This window comes from Motacilla alba, chromosome 3, assembly GCF_015832195.1.
Source record: "Motacilla alba alba isolate MOTALB_02 chromosome 3, Motacilla_alba_V1.0_pri, whole genome shotgun sequence".
Classification (NCBI taxonomy): domain Eukaryota; kingdom Metazoa; phylum Chordata; class Aves; order Passeriformes; family Motacillidae; genus Motacilla; species Motacilla alba.
In genome coordinates, this window is record NC_052018.1 from 29,070,889 (window position 1) to 29,092,090 (window position 21,202).

Consider the following 21,202-nt stretch of genomic DNA (forward strand, 5'->3'; position numbering starts at 1 on the left):
TGTCTAAGGGGTGAAGCTAATGTTTTAATTCAGTATAAATTATTGTTTGGGATCATACACTGCTGTTCATATTTCTCTTATTATCAGAAGTGTTTATACCTAGAAAACAAGACTAAAGTTTCAGAGCCAGTCTGTATGAAACAATATAGTTCTGGAGATTTAACATTCCACACGACTGCCGAGGATTTCGTGACCTACCAGGTAAAGTCCACTGGAAAATTCTGTGTTGCTATGAGAAGAAAAACTATCCCTGCAAGATACAAGTGCTAATCATTGGCCCTACCTGCAAGCACATGCAGTTGAAAATATTTGCCATTTTATTGCTGACAATCATATCTGTCTCAGATATGATAGGTCTGATTCTGCTCTCATTGGTGTAAATCTTGGATTCTTCCATCCAATTACTGATTCTTCCACCATTTACTGATTTAGTTTTGTTTGCATGTGCATGCAGGCATTGGTACAACTGATGTGTGCAATAGGTACAGGTGGGCTTCGTGTGGAGTATCATAGATTCCAGTCAGATTGTAAAAGTGAACTGAAAAGCCTTTAAAAGGCTTTCAGTTATTACTACAGTCTGTCTGTGGGATTTAAGCATTTTCAAAGTGAAAACTGTTGAAATAAATGGTTAAGACCTAAGCATGAAATATTGCCATTCTTATTAAGCTTTTACATGTGAAAGCCAGGAGTGAGCTGGAGTTAATTTCATACTTGGACCTCCTTAAGAACTGGGAATACATTTCACCAGCATGTCAAATGTTGTGAAACATGGCATTTTGTGGGACAGAGAAAGACAAATGAGAAAAACATGGTACTCATTCATTCTCTGAAAGAAGTTACGCGTGGAAAAGAATTCTACTTTATGGTGCAAACTTGAAGCCATTAGCTATTACTCTACAGTGTTCAGACCCATCTGTGTAGGGAAGCAGGGACTCAGCCTTATTTTTCAATTTTTAGATGCAACTGTACCTGACTTCATAAATGGCAGATACTTATGGATATTTCTTTTAAAATGGAGTTGAAGTTTTATGGAGATGAAGTTTTATGAAGAGCTTGGGCAGAAGATCAGCATTTATATTCTTTTTAAGAGATATTTTTACAGGCTTTGAAAGCAAAATATTTCCGTGCTGTTTATGTTGTGTGTGTGTGTACTACAATAAGTTTTTACAAGAGTTGATTTAACTTAAAAATTAATAGAAAATGAAGTGTGTGGATCTGCAAGGAAGCAAAAATTATCCTTGTTTTGGTTGACAAATTTTCAAAATTATTTCTAAAAGATAGTTTAAATGCTTGCCCTTTCAGTGCTCAGGTAGACAGGCTCTTTCAAAGCAAGTCTGCATTGTTAAAGAAATTGCTGCCCTCAGTTCATGTGTATTAGTTAATAGATCTTAGATGGTGCACAGGAATTCTCAAATTTTATGCAACTCCAGAAGCAGAATAGCTAAGGTCACCTTCCAGCAGTATCCTCTTCCAGCTATCTACAATGCCATCTTTCAGATCATTTTTGTCAGATATAGAGGCTTAAATACAGTCCAGCTAATTTTAGACATATGGATGTGTGAGGAAGATTCGTAATTCTTTGAGAAGATGGACAAATATGCCACCAAGCCCACTCTATATAAATTTCTGGTGATGCCTCTTTTCCTCCATCGGTGACAAAGTTCATCTAAGACACCTTAAAAAAAAAAAAAGAAAAAACAGATCTTAGATAAGTTGTAAAAATTATGACAATAGTTACTTTATCATGCACAGCATTACAGCATTATAGTTCCTGACACCACTTTGGAATATAGGCCTGAAAATCGATCAGTACGATGTACTGCTCCTTTAAAGTTATTTTTCTAACTGTATTTGTATCATATTTTAACTTTACTACTAAGATGGGATGTAGACATAGATTCTCAGTCACCATTCTGTATATCATTTTTACACTCAGGAGGGACTAATAAGTATGTAGTAGAAAATGCAGAAAAATATTACAAGATAGTAAATATGTAGTCTCTTCTAACTTGGGAAGCATACTAGGTTTAGCAAGCTGTATTTTGGTCCAGAAAGCCAGTTATATTTGCAAACCTCATGAAACCCAGCATAATCCCATGAATTAGGAAAAAAGCTCAGATACTAGGTCAGATCAGAAATGTAAGAAACTGTTTCGGCTTTTGTGTCTGCCTTTGTGATTCCCGACATTACTCAATGAGGATGTGCTGCACTGAACTGAAGATAAGGATGTGCTGCACTGAATTGAGATAGGAACATGAAAGAAAATTGTATGTAGAAGAAAATCAGAGTCTCAAGCAGATCCTGATAAGTAGATTCAGCCAGATAAAGAATGTGATTGTGTTTTTACTATGCAGTTGTGTAAGCAGCAAGGGTTGAGGTAAAACCCAAAATGTTATTGGCTGGAACTGACCAGCTGGATTAACTTTTGTGGCTGCCTTAAACAAAATAAAAATGGGAGGGCAAGGGATTTGTTTTTTTGGGAGATTGCAAGACTTTTCAGAAGACGGGGCTTTGTCAGACATTATGGAGCAGCAAATCCCGCAGCAGGATGTTCAAGATTACCTTGCCCACCTCTTTCCTGACAGAGAATGACTAGACCAGCTCTAAAGGAGAAGATCCTGAGCAGCAGCAAGCTTCCCCCTCCTATCAGCTTGTAGTCGGAACATAGCTATAATATCAGCACAAAAAACTTATATCCTGACTTCTAACCCTGAAGGGAGGATCCACCATCCCTACCATTAAATATCTAAATGTAGACATTCCCCTTCTGAAATGGAAAAAGAGCTCTTCACATTTTGCTCCCCTATAGAGTCAATTGAGACAAATAGCCATTTTTAGGCCATTTTTAGACATCTGCTCCAGGATTAAGTAAGTTATGTATCTCAGTGCATGTGCCTCTTTTCAGATTCCACAGAGGAAGCCAGAATGAGTAGTTCAAACACAACCATCAAAAATATTGATGCCCTGAATTTAGTCAAATGCATCCTACTGTTTGTCGCAAACTTTCTTCTAAAACTTTTATATCTATTTTTTTTTTCTGAAGGAAATGCTCAGATGTGAACAATTAAATGCTTTGCTATGTCTGGAGGAATTTTAGTTTGCAAAGGATACTTTGAGAATACCATAATATTTACATACAAGTATTACCCAGATAAGTATAAATTTAAGGATGTGCAGATTTGCAATGTGCAAATCGGTGATTTTTATTTTATTTGGTAAGCACCCAACAGTACTTATGTGATTATAGGCACAGGCAGGCATATTAGCACAACACAGAGTTTCTGAGGAAGACTAATCAAACATCTGGTTAATCTCCTGAACATTTCTTATATGCATGGATTAAAACTGGCTTTGCTACCTTGGCATCAAAGTGGCTTGCTCCTTCAGTTCAAAGTGTTTTGATTTTAATGAAGAGAACACTCAATACAGTCTTTTGGAATGGTTTTTGTTCTGAAAATGTACACTGAGTGTTGTGCTCATTAAAATGAAATTACTTTGAAGTGGAGTATTGCATTCCCAGATACTTAGATGCAGAGGAAAGTTAGGAGGTTTAAATGTAGAGGAAGAAGCTGATCTGGGAAGCATATCTCCAGGAAAAGTAATTAATCTCTTTATTGGGAAAAAAAATGGATGAAGAAGTAGATACCTGCAAAGAGACTTGCATTGTTAGCTTTGTGGAAGAAGAAAGAATGGTTCTTTGAAGGGAACTATGGTTAGTGTAGTGTGAGCAGAAATGGAAAAGACTGAAAGAAGACAAAGACTATAAAAATTATAAAATTAAGAACATGCAAATACAGGCAATAGAAACATTTATTAAGGGGGCTGGGGTGGGGAAATGTCATGTGCTTTACAAGAACGGGAAGAAATGGACCTCACAAATTATTTGTCACGTAAAGAACTGGAATTCTCTTTCCAGATTCTTATCTTCTTTATTTTTCTGTCTCAGATTCTGCTGTGAGGTTTTTATGTGTAGTAAGTTGATTGTGTGACCAAAATAATCCTTCTGTATTCATTTATGAGAGCTCTTAATACATTCAAAGATAGTCAACTCTGTAGGTCCTTGGCCAAATCACTGACAGGGGACTTAAGGAAGAAAATAACTGTTACAGCTGAGAAAATAAAGGGATATGTTTAAGATAGTGAAGTGCAAAGAAAAATTAAAGATAGGTAAAGATAAAGAGCACAAAAAAGATAGTAAGAAAAAGGTGGGAAATAAGACAGAAATGGAGAAAAAACAAAATGACGGTATCAGGAAGAATGAGATAAAAGCAGCAGGGAAGGAACAAGATCTAAAATAATAATAATAAAATCCCCAAACCAGGAAAAGAAGGGGAAAAAATATAAAGTTAAAATAGTCAATCTCATCAATAAAGTACCAGAACACCAGGCAGGAAAAAAAGCAAAATGTTGTGAAGTCATTTTGATTTATGACATGAGAAGTAAAAAAAGAGAGAACAAAAATATAGAGATGAGCACCACAGGAATTTCTTCTTTATCATGTTTCCACATAGCATTTATTTTCAGGCATTCTGTATCTCAGATTTCTATCCCTCCCATTCCTCATTTCATTCTTCAATAAGCTGTGGAGACAGCTCTTGCCAATTTTGTGACTCTCAGTAAAATGAAGTCTAGCCCTGTAATGACTCTCTCTTTCTTTCACTTGAGTGAGTAGGTCCCAGAGTCCTCTGACTTCAGAAATTGATGCAGCTTATTTTCAGGTTATCTTACAGAAGTGGGGGTAGAATCAGGCAGAGTTTATTGTAGTGACTGAAGATGTGAAGAACTGAAGTTTTAGTCAGTCTTGTAAAATGCAGCATGTATTGCAGACTTCATATTATCACTGCCTATTTAACTAGTGCTGCATTTTCCCTCAAAGCAGAAACACAAAGCAAGAGGTCTTGGTTGATTGATTAAATAAATATGCAGGCTGCCCTATAAAAACAGGGAGCAACAGGCCACAATAATTGGTAAGAATACTTTTAAAGTGAGATCTTTGAAGTTACGTTTATGCTGTGTATTGGCGTACTAAATTTGCTAGCATGTTTTAAAGACTTAAAATTTCCATGGTAAATTCTTTTTTTTTGTGAAAATTTGCTGGCTTTATGTCTAGCTTATGTTATGAACTAGTAGCCAACAACCTTCTATTCAAAAACTAGAGTGTTTTTCAGTTATATATATAAAAAAGGCGTTTAAGATCAAAAACATCTCTCCATGTTTCACCTTTATATTTCTGAGGGCCAAATAAGATTTTTCTTAACTTTTGTTCTGGAAAAAAATCCTCCTCAGGCTAAGATCTTGTGTGTCAAATCTCATCTCAGACCGAATTATAAACTGCTGATAATAAGACATTATATTAATGGAAGCATGGTTATAGCCCTCTCTCTATAATATGGTATCTCTGGTTTCAATTATGCTTTGCACAATGAAATATATCTTTAGGAGTATCTGATGTAATTAATCAGATAGTGGTGTAATGCAGAGTAGAATAAGGAAAAAAACAGGCATTTGTCATTTTACAGACATGGAGAGGGATTTTATTAGTCTTTTAGTAGGAGCAGCTCTTTCCTGGTGCCAGCGGATTAGTGTGTGCTGGTGTATGGAAATTATTCTTCGAAATTCTATTTTTGTCCCTCAGCAGAGTTTAAAGTTGTTCTGGAATTACACAGAGAAGCTATACATGATTAGCACAAAGTAAATTTGATTTAAAACAAATTACTACCACAAATCTCTTTTCCCAGAGTTTTATTTTGGCTGTGGTATGAAGGGTACAGGACTTTTTCTACATAAAATGGGTTTTATGAATTAAGATTAAAAAGCCATAGAAATCAGAGATGGAAAATTCTTGTTAGATCATCTTTTCTATCAATGCAAGAACACTCTACAGTATATTTCTCTAAAACATAGTCAAACTTCCCTTTCAAGACTAGAGTGAAGGGCTTCCATTGTTTCCCTCAGCAACTATTGCATAGTTACATAAACTTATTTTTTTCCCAAAACCAATTCTGATTTTTTTCCAGGTTTTTCCCATACCAGTTTTGTTTATCAGTGTTTATATCCTTCTAAAGTTCTGTGCAAGCTTCTTCCAGAGACAAAATTACACAAATCTGCATCACTCTTTTATCCTTTCCTCCTAAAAGTACTTTTTCCTGCTACTTTTCTCTGAAATTTCCCCAGTTTATGGGCATGATTTGGCTTCTTACAGGGTAGAGCAGCAATGCATACCTGTCACTCGAGTTGACAGAGAAGTCTATCACACGCCTGCTTAAATTGATCTCTTTTTTATAGCATTTGTAATTGTACCTGGGTTGAAGCCTACCCATACCCCTAATTTTTTTCAGAATTACACCAGCTAACTCCCAGCCACTGACTAATTGCATGGATCTTCAGGTTTTTATACACTCCCTTTATTACTGACCCTTGCAGTTCTCCAGCATTTGGGGCTTTTAGCTTGGAGACCAGATGAGTGAGGAGCAATTAGGAGACTATAATTCATATCTCCTATAATATCAAAAAGAGGAACATCAATGAAATGTCAAAGGGATAAACAACATAATTTCCTTTGTCATGTTTTACATATTTATATTGTGGAATTCACTGCCCCAGCACCCTTTAGATTTCAGAATAAGCTCCTCCCAAGAAAATTCTTAAACTACTGAAGACTTAAAGAAGGTATTGTGGTAGAAATGTGATTTTATATTTGTCGTTCTCTATATCATTCCTGAAACATCATAGCAGGACCTGGTCAAATACAAAATACTAAATGAGGCAAACCATAGATAATATCCTTTACAGTTTTTTGTTATTTGTATTCTTTTAACATTAATATTCAAGAGAATCTCCAACTGATCCTTGGGAAAAACCTACCAAGTTTCAGTGTAATTTTTGTGTTGCTAAAATAATTCACAGTTTTGCAGGTGAATAAAGGGATCAGCTTTTTGGACAGAAACATATTGCTGTGCCTAGTTCAGCAGCTCATTTGACACAAGAAAATTTCCCCCCTTACTCCACTCAGTTGCCTTTTGCCAGTTTAATATGTAAAATGAGCTAGATGGTTGATTTCTGAAAGCGTTTAGGTATGTGTGGAAAATTCAATTTTCGTCAGCCAAAAGAGACATAACAAACTTCATATAAGAGAAAAAGAATATATGCAGTCACAATTAATGCAATTATTTTCATGGCTGTTATGCATCATACAGAAACTAGAACAATTGAGTAAAATTTCAACTTCCAATTGAGACTGAAGGGAAACTCCTTCATCCTTGTAAGTTTCCCAATGACTTAATGCTTCTGAATACGTTCCCCCTCTCAAAAAAATAACACTGCTGTCATTTCAGGACTACAACATAGCAGCCAGGAGGACCTGATCGTGTACCTAGTGGTGTCAGTGACAATATTGCAAATAACTTTCCATGGTTCAGGATCACATTCATAACCAGCATACTTCGGCTTTCAAAACTTTGCTGCTCCTGTGGCAGTTACACACATTTTATGTTTTATGCTTGGGCAGCACTTGTGATGTATTTCATTGTATGCAGCCACACAAAAAACGTGAAGCACAAGCACAGAACAGATCTTCCTTATCATATAACTTTAAAATAAAAGGTTTTGTTATAGGTTCTTGTTGAGCCCTAGAAAAATCCTCACTGAGAAAAACCTGTGTTATATGATATGTTGGTCATAACTGGTGTGAACTTACAGCAGAATTGCAATACTTACCTCTCTCTGACAGTAGCACAACTGAATATTTGCAGTCTGTTATAGTTATATATTTTCACCATGTAAACAGTGATAGAGTTGTCTGGGTGCTAAACCTAATAATCCAGCTATGCCAGGAATATTTTCACTGCAGTCAAGTGCACAAAGCAATATACAAATGTTTCAATTTTACAAATCACAGTACCTAGCCAACTGAACTTTTTTCCCTAAATTTGCTATATTTTTACTTAGTATTCATTGGTATCAGGTTTATTACTGAACTATAACTTAAAAATAGCTTTTTCAGACATTTTTCAAAGTTACTTCTGTAGATTTCACTGCATTATCTGTTGTACATGTTTCTTATTTTGTAGCTGCTGAGCCTTTTTTAGTGGTAGATGTGGTCTAATTGTACCTTAAAAGTAGATCATTCCTCATCACAAGTGCATAGATTCTCTTTAAATCAGGCCTTGATGATTAGAGATAGCTTCTCCAAAGCTTAATTTGTTGGTTGTTTTAACCTAGACTGTTCTTTTATAGAGCCTCAGAACCCTTCAGGCATCAGAGTGTGGACAGTGTTGCAGTAATATTCCTTATATTATTGTGGATTGGAGCATTAAAATTTTACTACAAAACCAGGCAACATGTCACAAAGTGGTATAATCAAGGACTCAGAGACCAAACATCTTCCACTTTTTACAGCTGGAAGACTTGTAAAATATTTCCTTTCAATTTCAGGAAAACAAATCAGCTTACGAAAACCTGCAGATTTGTTAAACCAAATAAAATCAAAATCAGAAACACTCTTCCTCTTGACTTAGTGAGTTTGATTCTTCTTCACTGAAGAAATTAAATGCAGTGTGAAAATGTTTCTTCACCATAACTTAAAGCCATCATACCCCATCATAAAAATTAGAGTTAAGCTTCAGCAACAAGACTTTATGGGTTTGGGAGTACTTTTTTCTTCTTTAACCCTCCTTCCTGAAGATGAATGTATCTTTTTTTTCATTCTCAATTTTTTTGCATTCTTTTCAGCTCTCACAACCTAGCTTCTTCCTTCCACATCTCTTTAATCTATTGCAAGTCATTTAATTTCCAACTTTAAAAGAAAAAAATATATTTTTATCCCTTCTTTATAATATTTCTGCTTCTTTTTGATATAATTTGACTTTATAATTGATTTCTTTTTGGATCTAAAAAATTCTGTGCTAAATTATTTGTAACATGTCTAAGCAATCATATTCTGTTGCATTTTATACAAGTGATTACTTCACTAGTAAATCATTCTTGCTTTATATCAGATGCTTTGAATCAGATTTGTCATAAGTTTAAAACAAAGTCATTGCTTTCTCCATTCAGATTGCCATTGCAAACAAACAAGCTGAAGCTGTGGCTTCGGCTTGATTTTGCTGTCATTTATTCCATTAAAATCAATGGAGTTGTACCAATGTAAGCCTGATGTAGGAAAGAATCAATTTCTGTAAACCTATAAAAAGTCTAAATCATAGATATGTATAGGTACCTGTGTAAAAATGTATAAATATGATGATAATTTTCAAATACCACAGAAAGTACAGAAATATTTTATACGCCAACAGGTTCAATTGCATGCAAATAACATGCACATTATGCATCCCACTGAAATGCATTCTGGTTTATTTCAGAGAAAATATGATGATACTGGTCTAATAAACTATGCAAAGTCACACATTACTCATAAATTATCAAGATAAAAATCTCTATCTTCTTACAAAATACCTAATATATACCTGATAGGAAAAAAATAATGTTATTTAGACTCATTAATATGATTTTAATAGTCCCCTTGTTAATAAAACCTCTTTTTTCTTTTTTTTTACTGCTTAATAGAGAAGAAAATCACGTTATTCGGACCTTGACTTTGAAGTAAGTTTTACTGAATTATTCCTGAATATTAAAAGTATTTTCCTAAAAGTAAATGTGAAGTGTTCATTTTAGCAGATTTTAGCCTTCTGGCATAGTAAATGCGATAGGGTTGTTCAATTGGTACTGTACAAAACATTACGAACAATTCATTAAAACTACTTTGGTGCAACTTGTTTGCAAAATATTCTGAGATCAGACTGTCATATTGCAATATTAACCATCATGATTTCAGTTTTTAAATTCTTTGCCTTTTCATTTTCATCTGGGTTTGGTTTTTTTGATTTTTTTTTCTCTTTTTTTTGGCTGGCTCTCTACTTACTGAACACTTTTATAGGACAGGCTAAATCACAGCAGAAGTTTGCTTTGCTCAAGAGATTTTCAATAATTTCTTTTATCTTTCTTCAATACTACTTTACTGATATATGATTTTTACATCCAAGCAGTGATTATGAATGTGTCAAATTTTGAATGACATAGTGCTGCAGGTGTCAAAGCTTATGGATCACATGCTATATAAAAAATTAAGTTCATGTAAGGTTCTTTAGGTTGGATATGCATAATTTCCGACTTAGATCCTGTTGAGTGAGAAGGTTTAGTTGTGTTCATTAATGACCACTTTGTTCTCAGTCAATACAATTAAGTCTCTTAGAGATTTGTTTGAAGTTTTTTTCTCTGATTTCCACCAGAAGGAATACAGCAGTTAGTTTTCAAGGGGCTGTTCATAATTTGAGGTTTTCACATAGGTTGTCTATTCATGCATAGAAGTAGTTTGATATAATACATTTTGTGTGTCTCCAAAGAAACTGAACAATTATATTTGTATAGAACCTAAAGATTGTGGACTAAAATTTGAAAGCCTGTGATCAGCACATACCAGCTATAACTCAAAAACTCCCTGGATTGCAATTACCCTAAATATGCTTTAGGATTTTTAGGATGCATAGGAAGGAAGAAGAAATACATGAAACAATAGCAAAATTCTGATGAGCAAGCAACTCTAAAATTAAATTCAATCAGAAGTTTTGTAACTGTAATGATAGAAAGAATTCTAAACTTTAGCGGTTTTGTCATTGAAAACTAGAAATATTACAATGAGAGCATTCTCTGTGGCAACAGATACTAGAACATTCTTCCTGTCACTCAGGAACATAATCCAAGACCAAACAAACACCAACAGTGAGGTACATATTCTGCTCTCAAGAAACAGGATTCCTCATTATATATTTTCTCTTGACTCACACGGTTTTGCTGACTCACAGAATGGGTCATGTTGGAAGGAACCACAGAATGGGTCATGTGGTCCAACCTCACTGCTCAGGCAGGGTCACCCTAGAGCACATGGCACAGGATTGTGCCCAGATGGCTCTTGAATAGCTCCAGTGAGCGAGACTCCACACCCTCTCTGGACACTCTGTGCCAGTGCAAAGCCACCTGCACAACAAAATATCTTCCTCATATTTAGGTGGAACTTCCTGTGCATCAGTTTCTGCCCTTTACCTCTTGACCTGTTGTTTGGCACCACTGGGAAGAGCCTGGAAACTTCCTCAACACCGCTTTTCAGATAATGATGGGCTCAGATTATGATGATAAGATCCACTCTCAGTTGTCTGTTTTCAAGGCTGATCAAGCCCAATTCTCTCAATCTTTCCTCAAAAGAGAGATGCTCCAATCCCTTAATCATCTTTGTTGCCCTCCACTGGACCTGTTCCAGGAGCTCCATGTCCCTATTACACTGAGGAGCCCAGAACTGGACTCAGCACTCCAGATGTGGCCTCCCAGGGCTGAGTAGAGGGGCAGGATCACATCCCTCAACCTGCTGGCAATGCTCTTCCTAATGCGCCCCAGGACAACATTGGCCTTCTTGGCCACAAGGGCACTTCGGGCTCATGGAGAACTTGTTATCCATGCTTCTTTTTCCATGTTGTCCATGGACACCCAGGTTCTTCTCTGCAGAGCTGCTTTCCAGCAGGTCAGCACCAGGCTTGTCCTGGTGCAGGGGATTGTTCTTCTCCAGGTGCAGGATCCTGCGCTTTCATCTCTTAAATTTCAGACAGTTCTCTGCCCACTCTGTGTCCTGGTCCTTCTGAAGGGCTGCACAGACCTCTGGGGTATCAGCCACTGATCCCAGCTGTGTGTTATTGTTTATTTACACCTTTTTCTTAACTTGTTTGCAAAATTGCTGTTCCATGGCCTAGTATTTTTAGAATTACTATTAAAATGCAGGAAAATACATTTTTGTAAAAAGTAAAGGATGGGACCACTGGGAGTGAGGTGCTGAGGAACTGAGAGCATCAGCAATACTGTGCCAGTTGCTACTGTGTTTTACAAGTATTGATGCAGACTAACCCCATTTCACCCCCCAGCTTTATGATTTTTCTGATTAAGTCTGTGGACTTTTCTGTATCCCTACACATAGCATGGCTGTCTAAGGTATAATAAAATTAAAAAGCAAAAAAATGTTGAAATGATGTGGTGTGGCCAAAATGCTGCTCTTTGGATACCCCAAAGCAGCTTGACTGCAAAATGGAATACAGTCTGGAGGTAAGATCAAGCCAAAGGGATTGAACATACTACTTAAATGTTTAACACTTTCTCTGCTTTGTCTGTGACCAGTGCCAGCTGGCACTCTCTGAGACAATGCCTTTCCATATTTCTGAGGATTCCAAATCATAAAATGACATGGATGTGGTTCAGAAGATAACAAATGTTAAGTATGCAGTGTGGACAAGGGTGGGACAAGTTTGGCTACTTCTGTCCTTTTCCTTTTAACACTCTCTCTGCAGTCTCTACACCCTCAACCTTTCACACGTGTCTCTATATACATTCAAGACAAATACTCCAGCTATGTCTATCTTAATAAATTAGACATTTGAGGGAATATACCTGGGTGCCAAAAATGCCAGCTTTTAAATGGATTCATTTTTAGAAAGACTTTCACTGTTTTTGTCTGGACCACCCCTGTCCCTCCAAGAAGTTCTTGTGTGTCATTAAGGAACTCATTTCAATCTGGGTACCATTCACAATAGACAATTTGCTTTTAGACTAAGAGAATTTAATAGAGTTTAGTATTCATGGAGACCATTCCATGTTAGATGTTGCCAGAGAATAGTCTTGGACATGTTTGACTCATGGTTTCATATTAAAAAAAAAAAAGAAAAAAAAAAAAGAAAAGATTATTCTAGTGGCTTCCACTGGAACATTCACCTTAATATAAATAATTTGAAAGAAAAACAATAAAAATAAATTAAAAAAAAAAAAAAAAAAAGAGAAAGGCCATTTTTCTCCAAGAGCCACAGAAGAAACACAAAGCCAGCTGCTATGCAATGTGAACACAACTAGACTAAGAATATGTAACATCACAAAATACTCCCTGTCTCTGTTATCCTCAATATATGCAGAAATACAGATGTCATTTTAAGAGCCCTTGCAATGGATTATAAATGATGAAAGTCCTGTTTCTGTGTGGGTTCTGTTATAGAAAATGTGTCTCAGTCAAAAGAAAGGGAGAGAGAAAAGGATGGCATCAAAACTTTCATGCACTTACCATAGATCACAAGGTGGTTAGAGAGGGGGGTATCAAAACTGGGCACCTCTACCTTGTTTTCCCTTTTTAAATAGCTTGCCATTATACTCTTAAATTATCCTTTCACATAGGAAAAAAAAAAAAAAAAGACAGAGTGGAACAAACAGGGCTTAGTCTGTCAGCAGGAAGTATACATAATAGTTTCTGCCACATAAATACTATCCACGGATAGATTTTGTAAAACACAGACTAGTCTAGTTGAACTTTGAAGTTTGCTAAATGAACAGTCAACATAAAACAACTTTACAGCTCTTTTCTTGCTATTAATAAAGATAAGTTTGGACTCATTTATGCAGTCTGGTGTCCAAAACATGAGCAAAATTATTGGTCTGGACATTTTGGATCCTTGCTGCCACAGGCTGTGCTAACCCCAGCTAAGTGCCCTCCAACTCCTGTCATTTTTTCCCTACAGCAGGACAGGTAGCTTTTTCATTAAGTCTCAGCACTAACAGTTAGCTGTCAGATCAAATAAAATTCATTCTAATTATGTTGAACAGAAATACAGATGCTGTCGAAAGTCCCAGGAGGGCTTTATAATAGGTGAGAGCTGGCAGTTACAAAAACATACAGGAGAGCTAAATAGTACTATTGGCATGCATTTTAGGATTCAAGATCACAATTACCTCTACATTCTGTGAGACACTCTGACTTTTGGATTTCCCCAGTCACCCAACTCTCTTATTTCTATCAGCCATTCATTGGATCTACTCTGTTAACAACATTTATGCCTTATAATTCAGAAAATGCCTTATTACCCTGATCGCCAGGATTCAAGTCATCTCCACCTCTGAGAGAGAGCAAGGATACCCAGAAGTATGAATACTAGACTGTCTTCTTTCCTTTCCATAGATCAGTAGACTTGCACCAACAATAATGCTAAACTGATCACTGGTTGCTGGAGCTGCATTCTTTCAGAATATCATCTGCCATAGCTATTTATTACAATACTACTATAACTCACAAAAGTTTAAAATCATTGTCCTACTAACCTGAAGACATCTCTTTAAGGCAAAGGTAAAAAAAAATATGCCTGCAGGTAAAAATTATTTCCTGTTACCAAGTCTGGCAACTGATCATACCTATAACATCTTGAAACAACAGCATGTTTCCATTAGAGGGCTGGGAAGGCATTCCCCCATCTGTTCTTTCAACTTAGCTGCTTTGTTCAAGATTTGAGAGAGAACATTTTTAACTGCAACAATGAAGAAAATCTCCAAGGCAAATTAGATGACCTGGTAGTGGTGATGATGATGATGATGATGATATTGATGTTGTTATTTATGAGACTGACCACAAATCATAGAATCACTGAAAGCTTGGGTTGAAAGGGGCCTTAAAAGTCTTCTAGGCAAAGCCCGAGCCACTGGCAGGAACACCTTTCACTAGACCAGGCTGAGCCTCATCCAACTTGGCCTTTAACATTTCTAGTAATGGGGCATCCGCAACTTCTCTGGCTGCCTGTTGCAGTGTCTCATCACCTTCATCATAAAATTCTTTTTTCTATATCTAATCTGAACCTACTCTCTTTCAGCTTAAAGCCATCACCACTTGTCCTATCTCTATATGTTCTTGTACAAAGTCCTTCTCCAGCTTTCTTGCAAGCCCCCCTGAGGTAGTATAAGGCTGCCATATGATCTCCCCAAAACCTTCTCATCTCTGTTAGAGATGAACAGCCCCAATTCTCTCAGTCGGAATTCTTAGGAGAGGTCCTCCAGCCCTCTGATCACCTTTGTCACCTTCCACTACGCTCACTCCAACATGAACCTTTTGTTGGGAGCCCCAAAGCTGAATACAGTACTGCAGGTGGGGTGTCATTAAATACTCATGAGTATATTTGTCTTCAGTTAGAGTTCAGCTAAAGCCCTATCATAAATAAAAAAGGGAGCTGGTTACAGAGTTATGTTCTAAGTTCTCCCCATCTTGCTGACAGCCATCCACACTCTGAATCCTTTACTTTGAGTAGATGATCATCAGAGTAAGGCGTGGACTCTTCAAAACACGCACTCTATATATGACATAAGAGTGGGGGTAGAAATTTGGAAGGGGTGTCAATTCAGCTTGACACCCTTAAGGGTATGGGGCACAAGAGTTATGGAACCTTCAGGAGACACCACAAGAGGCTGAGTCTGCAGCCTGGTTTCTGACTCTGGTGCTTCTGGCAGGGATGCAGCATCAATGGGCAACTGTACAGCTGCACCTAAAGAAAAAAGGGCAGCACAGGTTCATTTTCCATCCTTTTCAGATCCTGATGCTACTAGAGTCATCCTAGTATTAGTGGTCAAGATCTCCAGCTTTGTATTGTTAAAACTTAGTATTTCTAAGTAATAAAGGGGTGTTGTCCACATTGCCCATTTAATAGAGAAAACAGAATAACATGCTACAAATACTTTGTAGGTTGTTTTATCATAAAAGAGAAAAAGTTACCCAACTGAACATATTTCCTTCAAAGAAGATAAGATGGTGCTTTCTAACCAAAAATTTTAAAACAGTCCAGAAATTGAGAGTTAAAGTTGGAAATTTAAGTTGCTGCACCTTCAGTTCAGATTGTTCTTTATAAGCTATAGGGAGGGAGTGGGTGTCAGTGGGTAGGAATTATGGAATGGAAGCCAGGAAAACACAAAGTAACCAAAAGATCCATGGGTACATGTTCATACCAGTCATGCTGCTATTAAGAATAAAATGTAAAGATTTTTTTTCTGGCAGACTTCCCGGTGCAAGTATTTTATTTCTCCTCCCACCTGCTTCTCCTCAGGAATAATGTAATGAACTGAGTAAGACATTTGCATTATTCATGTTTGCTATTTAATGACATCTTGGGTCCATGATTAAGGAAAAGATATCAGAAAGTAGCATTCTCTTTAGTCCCAGCTTTCTACTAAAAAGTTTCCAAATGGAGATACTTGTTTCACAGCCTTATGTTATTTCCTGCTTTTTAGAGCCAGTGTTTTAACCCACCAAAACTGTTTTATTCCCATGACCATGTCTCCTTTTTAAAACCAATAATAATATTTGAGGTAGAACCCTTTTTTTTTAATTTTATGTATATGAAAATTGCTATATACTCCTGTCTACCATAGCAGCAATGTCTGAAAAGAATCCCTAGGAAGTCACTTAAATAAAACTCCCCTCGTAAATTTTGATAGCTATGTCTAGTTAAATTGCCTTTTGCAAGGAGTTTATTACCAAATACTGCAAAAGGTTTTCCCTTATTCACCCCACAACTCAAGTTAATAGGTCTTTAATTGCTGATGTCTTGTGTCTTTTTGTGAGACATATTGCCAAACTCCTTTCCTCAGAAGTGAACAACTTCTCAAGCTACTATGTGGCTGTATTAAGTTTAATAAGGGTATTAGACCATAGAAGTAGAAATTCCTGGCCAAAAGAGCAGCCACGTTTCAAGAAATCTCTAAAGATGTAATGCAAATGAAAGACAAAATTGGCATTGATAAAGGAGAGTCAGCTGTTGCCACTCCATTTTAAAAGGTACTAACCTAGGCTTGGCAGGGGTGTTACTTGATGGAAAGGGTCACACTCAAGCACCACATACATAAATTTCACTCAAAATTCCTGGGAAAATCAGGCTTGACACAAAATCAGGACTTGCACAAAGGCCTGTGTTCTGCACCTCGTCTGTCGGCATTCCTGCTGCTGCCCTGGCTGTAATTCAAGTTCAAGCAGTTACAAAGCTTAAGAAAAGCAAAGCTAAGCCCATCCACTATTGGACTGAGGTGAAGCATCCTCAGACCCTCCCATCCCCAGACCATCCAGGCCACAGAACCATGAGACTGGTCAAACAGTAAGCAGCCTTCAGCTTGGCTTCAGAGGCTGCTCTGAATCCATAACTGATCATGAATTCCTTTGAAAACAGCTCTGATGAGCATAGCTTACAACCTAGGCTTAAAAACAGGCTTCACTCTCCAAGTAGCTGCCCAGGCAGATACATGGCTGGTATGTGTGCACTGAGGTGTGCATTGTGGACCCCTCTTCCACAGGAATGCCAATAATTAGTTTCTGTGGGAGAGTGCCCTCAGCATGGGCTAGAGAGAGGGCAGTTTCCAATTTCTTTGTCCATGAAATAAGAAAGCAAATAAAATTGAAAAAATGTGCCTACTTTTCTTAATATGAATGCAGTTGAAAAAAATGTGCCTACTTTTCTTAATAGGAATGCAATTTCAACTGCATTTTATGATGATTTGAATGACAAGAAGATGTCTAATTAAAAAGACATAACATTTGGGGGGTTTCCATTTTGACTAAAGATTTCTGAGTTCAGCATTCTCATAAAAATTATTCCAACAGGGACCATTAAAATGTGCTGTGCTTTCCTGTAGAAATTAAAATTTAAGCATCCATGCTGAAAATAGAAGTTCTAGAAAATATTCTTCATATGCAAGAGAAATATTCTTCTGAGAAATTGTCATTACTTTCAAGATACTTCCAAGCTAACATTAGTGACCCCTAATTTCAGCAACTCAATAAACATAGGGTTAAAACAATCTCTTGTACGCAGGAGGAGCATTAAACACAGCAGAGGGAATGGCCAGGGCAATTCACTTCCATTGGTCAAACCTATAGGGGAAAGATGACCCTGCCAAATTCAATTTACTTTATTATGTTGCAAAACGCAATGCTTCTCTTAAAAAACAAAACAAAACAAAACTACCAGATTCAATTATATGTATAAGCAAGTATATTCCATTTTGCAGAAGGTCATGCATACAAGAAAGAGGCATATGGAATTGTTTCAAGAGTTAAATCAGAAATTTCAGACTCTGGACAGATTTCGGGATGTACCAAAATCAGGCAGTATGGTAAGTGTCCTTCTATTATATTTAAAATATGGTGGATCCTAAACAACAGTGAAACAAGAGTCTTTTGACTCCAGTACATTTCCCGAGAAGACCTCACCTTTAGGTGCCTCACAAATAAGAACCAAAGCTATTTTCAATAATCAAGCCTATGACAAGATTTGCTGCATTCTACAATTAGACCATAACTAACTCACTAACATCATTATAGATGACAAGTAATTGAACTGTAGGGAATGCATTTCAAATCTGTATGTGCCTGCTGTGCCTAAGGGCCTTTATGCAGAGAAAGCAGCTCACTGATATAATTTGACCAATAAGGCTTTTCCTCTAGCTAGGTAAGGAGGTAATAAATTAGATACTACAAACAAGTCCAGATGGGTTTACCTGTACTTACTTGCAATTGTCCAGAAAGCACGCAAGATCTCTGTAATGCCATGTATTTTCCAAAATAGATTTATAAATATTTACCATGGGAAAAGCAAAAATTAAATCATCCTGAGCTGAGACTGCTATCATCATAATTCAAATTTATACACACACACACACTCATACACACATGCATAACACCCTGACTACACCTGATAATGAGAGCAAGGAAATAGTTGATTCTACCTAATTAAAACAGCTAATTTAGTCTGACATATTTTTATCAGTAGTATTTTGATTAGTAATATTTTTATATAATTTTATAATGTGAAACTTGTATATTAAAGGAAACTGAGCTAGAATCATTGTATTCTGTAACTTTTTCAGAAGAGCTGCTTTCAGACATGAAGAAGAGGTATTAAGCAGATGTGAGGCCAATGGATTTACATCTTTTACATCATCTTAATCCAGCAGAAATTTAGCCCTGATTCTTTGATGAACCTTTATCTGTGATATGTGTTATTTTGTTTCAAGTTCTCACTCACTCCCTCTTTTGAGATCAGCTGACATGTAACATTTTCATTTGTCTCCCTACTTGAGATTTGCTATTCACATAAAGCTTGAATTAATTCAAAATCTCAAAGGGAATCTCAGTGGAAGAGTTGTGTTTACTCTGTTTCACATTGGTGCTGTGCTTTTGAAAAGTCTGCTACTAAAAGCTGCCTAGAGGAATGGTCTGTTTGTGAGACAGTCAGAGAGTGATCCAGGTACCTAAATATAGGCATCTCAGGCTATTTTAGACAGAGGCCTTGGTGTACAGCACAGGACAGGCAGCGATGTTACAGGGCTCAGAGGAGATCTGCACCTCACGTGAAGAGATAAAGCAGAAAAGTTCAAAGGGATCTTAGATGGTGCATATATATTGGATTTTAGCAACTAAATCCCACCCATCATGCAGCAGAAATCTCTAATTAAATTCGTCCATAAAGTCTTTTACCTTATACAAGGCAGCATTAAAAAAATAAGAAATCATTCAGTAGAAAATAACCACCTTTCAGTCTGTTAATCCTAATATACATGAGCTCATCCACCTGCAAGGTAAGGTGGCTCTCACAGCGTTTTCAAGGTTTCTGTCATTCTGCCATGCACCTGCCACAATTTAAAATCCAGCTGGCAGTCTGTTTCAAGCCACTCCATATTTCAAGCCACAAACTCTTCTCTGTTACCTTCCTTTCTCTTCTCCCTCTTTTCTCCCACTCTTAGAAAGATGTCTATTGGTACTGGATCTCTCAGCCCATTCCTCACACATTGGTTCTTGTGAAAGAAAGGGCTAAGCTGGCAGCTCAGGTGAGGAGCCTGCCAAAGTGTTGATTGTTCGCAGAGAAAAAGACTCAGCGGTGCCGAGCACCCGGCAGCCTGGCGCCCTGCAAAGCTATTTTCCCTCTCCAGCTTCTGTGTCTCATGAGAGCACGTCAGCAATCAGCTTTATAAATGGAAACTGCATTATTTCATCCTTGATTTTAATTCTTCTTTCTTTGGTCTTCAGGAGAACTCAGGACCGAGCAAGGCTCCATGGGACAGTTTCAAAACCACAGGTGACTACCAACACTATACAACGATAAATGTATTAGACACAGAGGCAAAAGACGCTTTAGAACTCAGACCAGCAGAATGGGAGAAGTGTCTGAACTTGCCTTTAGACGTGCAAGAAGGTGACTTTCAAACAGAAGTTTAACAAAAAAGAACTGAACAAAACAGAAACAAAGTAAAAATAATTCAGTGCACTGACAATAAAAAGACTTTGGGAATCCTGACAATCCTGAGACTCCTGTCTGAACATTGCAACTCCTTTATGTCAGGCTCTTCCTGTGCCAAATGTCAGTGGTTTTTTTCGTACAGTATATTCCCACTGGTGCAACTAGTGGAGAACCAGGTGTACAATTCTTACCATCGTGTGTTGTAAGTACCCGTGGAATGGATTTGTAAGGTAATCTTTATAGATAAACCTCAAGCAACGATTCATGTTGTAACAGCTTCATTTGGTTTAGTTTTCAAAAAACTTCACCATGAAGCACAATGTATATATTTATGCAGTTTTTAAAGTTTATAACAGTCTGTTTGGCCATTACTACACTTTTTACTTTATAATATGAAAGCAAAGTTTTTGTCATTAAATGAATGTCTGTTGAGCTACATTCTTCATTGCTTTAAATGCAATAAAGTAATAATCTCACTTTTATATGAATAATATATTTCACATCTTTATTATTGCAGTTTTCTCTGGAAAGCTCAGAATAGCTTTCTCTGCTGCAGCTGTGTATAAAATATTTAAAATGTTGTATGGTGTAAATAAACCTTTGTCTACATATCAGTTTCCTAGTGCATTTTATTCCATATTGTTTCTCTTAAATTTGAACATTTATGCAATTTTCTATGAAACACAAGTATTGAATATGTATTTGCAGTTTTAATAGCATGTTGTATGTAGCTTCTGCAAAAAGTTTCTAAATCATATTACTAGGCTCGTAGCCATTCTGCATTTTCTTAGGGCTTTTTTTTCCAACAATGTACCATATAAATTGGACTTGTCTGAATACTATTGAATTTTTCTGCTTTATAAGAATTTTTGTCTAGTTGTAGAAAGACAAATAATGGAAAATAAGTTAAGTTTCAATGCACAGCACCCAAAGAAAACACTGACTTAGAATCTTGTGCATGGTCTTCTTGCTGTACAAGAAAAAAATGATCTCAAGATAAAAAAAAGTTCCTAAGTATTTTAGATTCCAAAAAAAACACAAAACAATGAACCAAACCAAAAAAGCTGAGTCAGTTTCATCATAAA

The 21,202-nt window shown here is 36.7% G+C and overlaps 1 protein-coding gene across 10 annotated transcripts in view; it reads left to right on the forward strand.

Annotated features, from left to right (window-relative positions):
- The window catches only part of ADGRB3 (adhesion G protein-coupled receptor B3), a 448,620-nt gene extending 427,892 nt beyond the window's left edge, over positions 1–20,728 (forward strand). For 6 of the 10 annotated variants that reach the window (XM_038130254.1, XM_038130259.1, XM_038130258.1 and 3 more), the window contains 4 exons: positions 88–201; positions 9,565–9,600; positions 17,890–17,994; positions 19,907–20,728. In XM_038130254.1, coding sequence (XP_037986182.1) covers positions 88–201; positions 9,565–9,600; positions 17,890–17,994; positions 19,907–20,095 — 444 coding nt within the window. In that variant the 3' untranslated portion in view covers positions 20,096–20,728. The remainder of the gene's footprint in view (positions 1–87; positions 202–9,564; positions 9,601–17,889; positions 17,995–19,906) is intronic. The other 4 variants (XM_038130260.1, XM_038130263.1, XM_038130264.1 and 1 more) reach the window with 4 other exon arrangements.
- Positions 20,729–21,202: the final 474 nt, after the last annotated feature.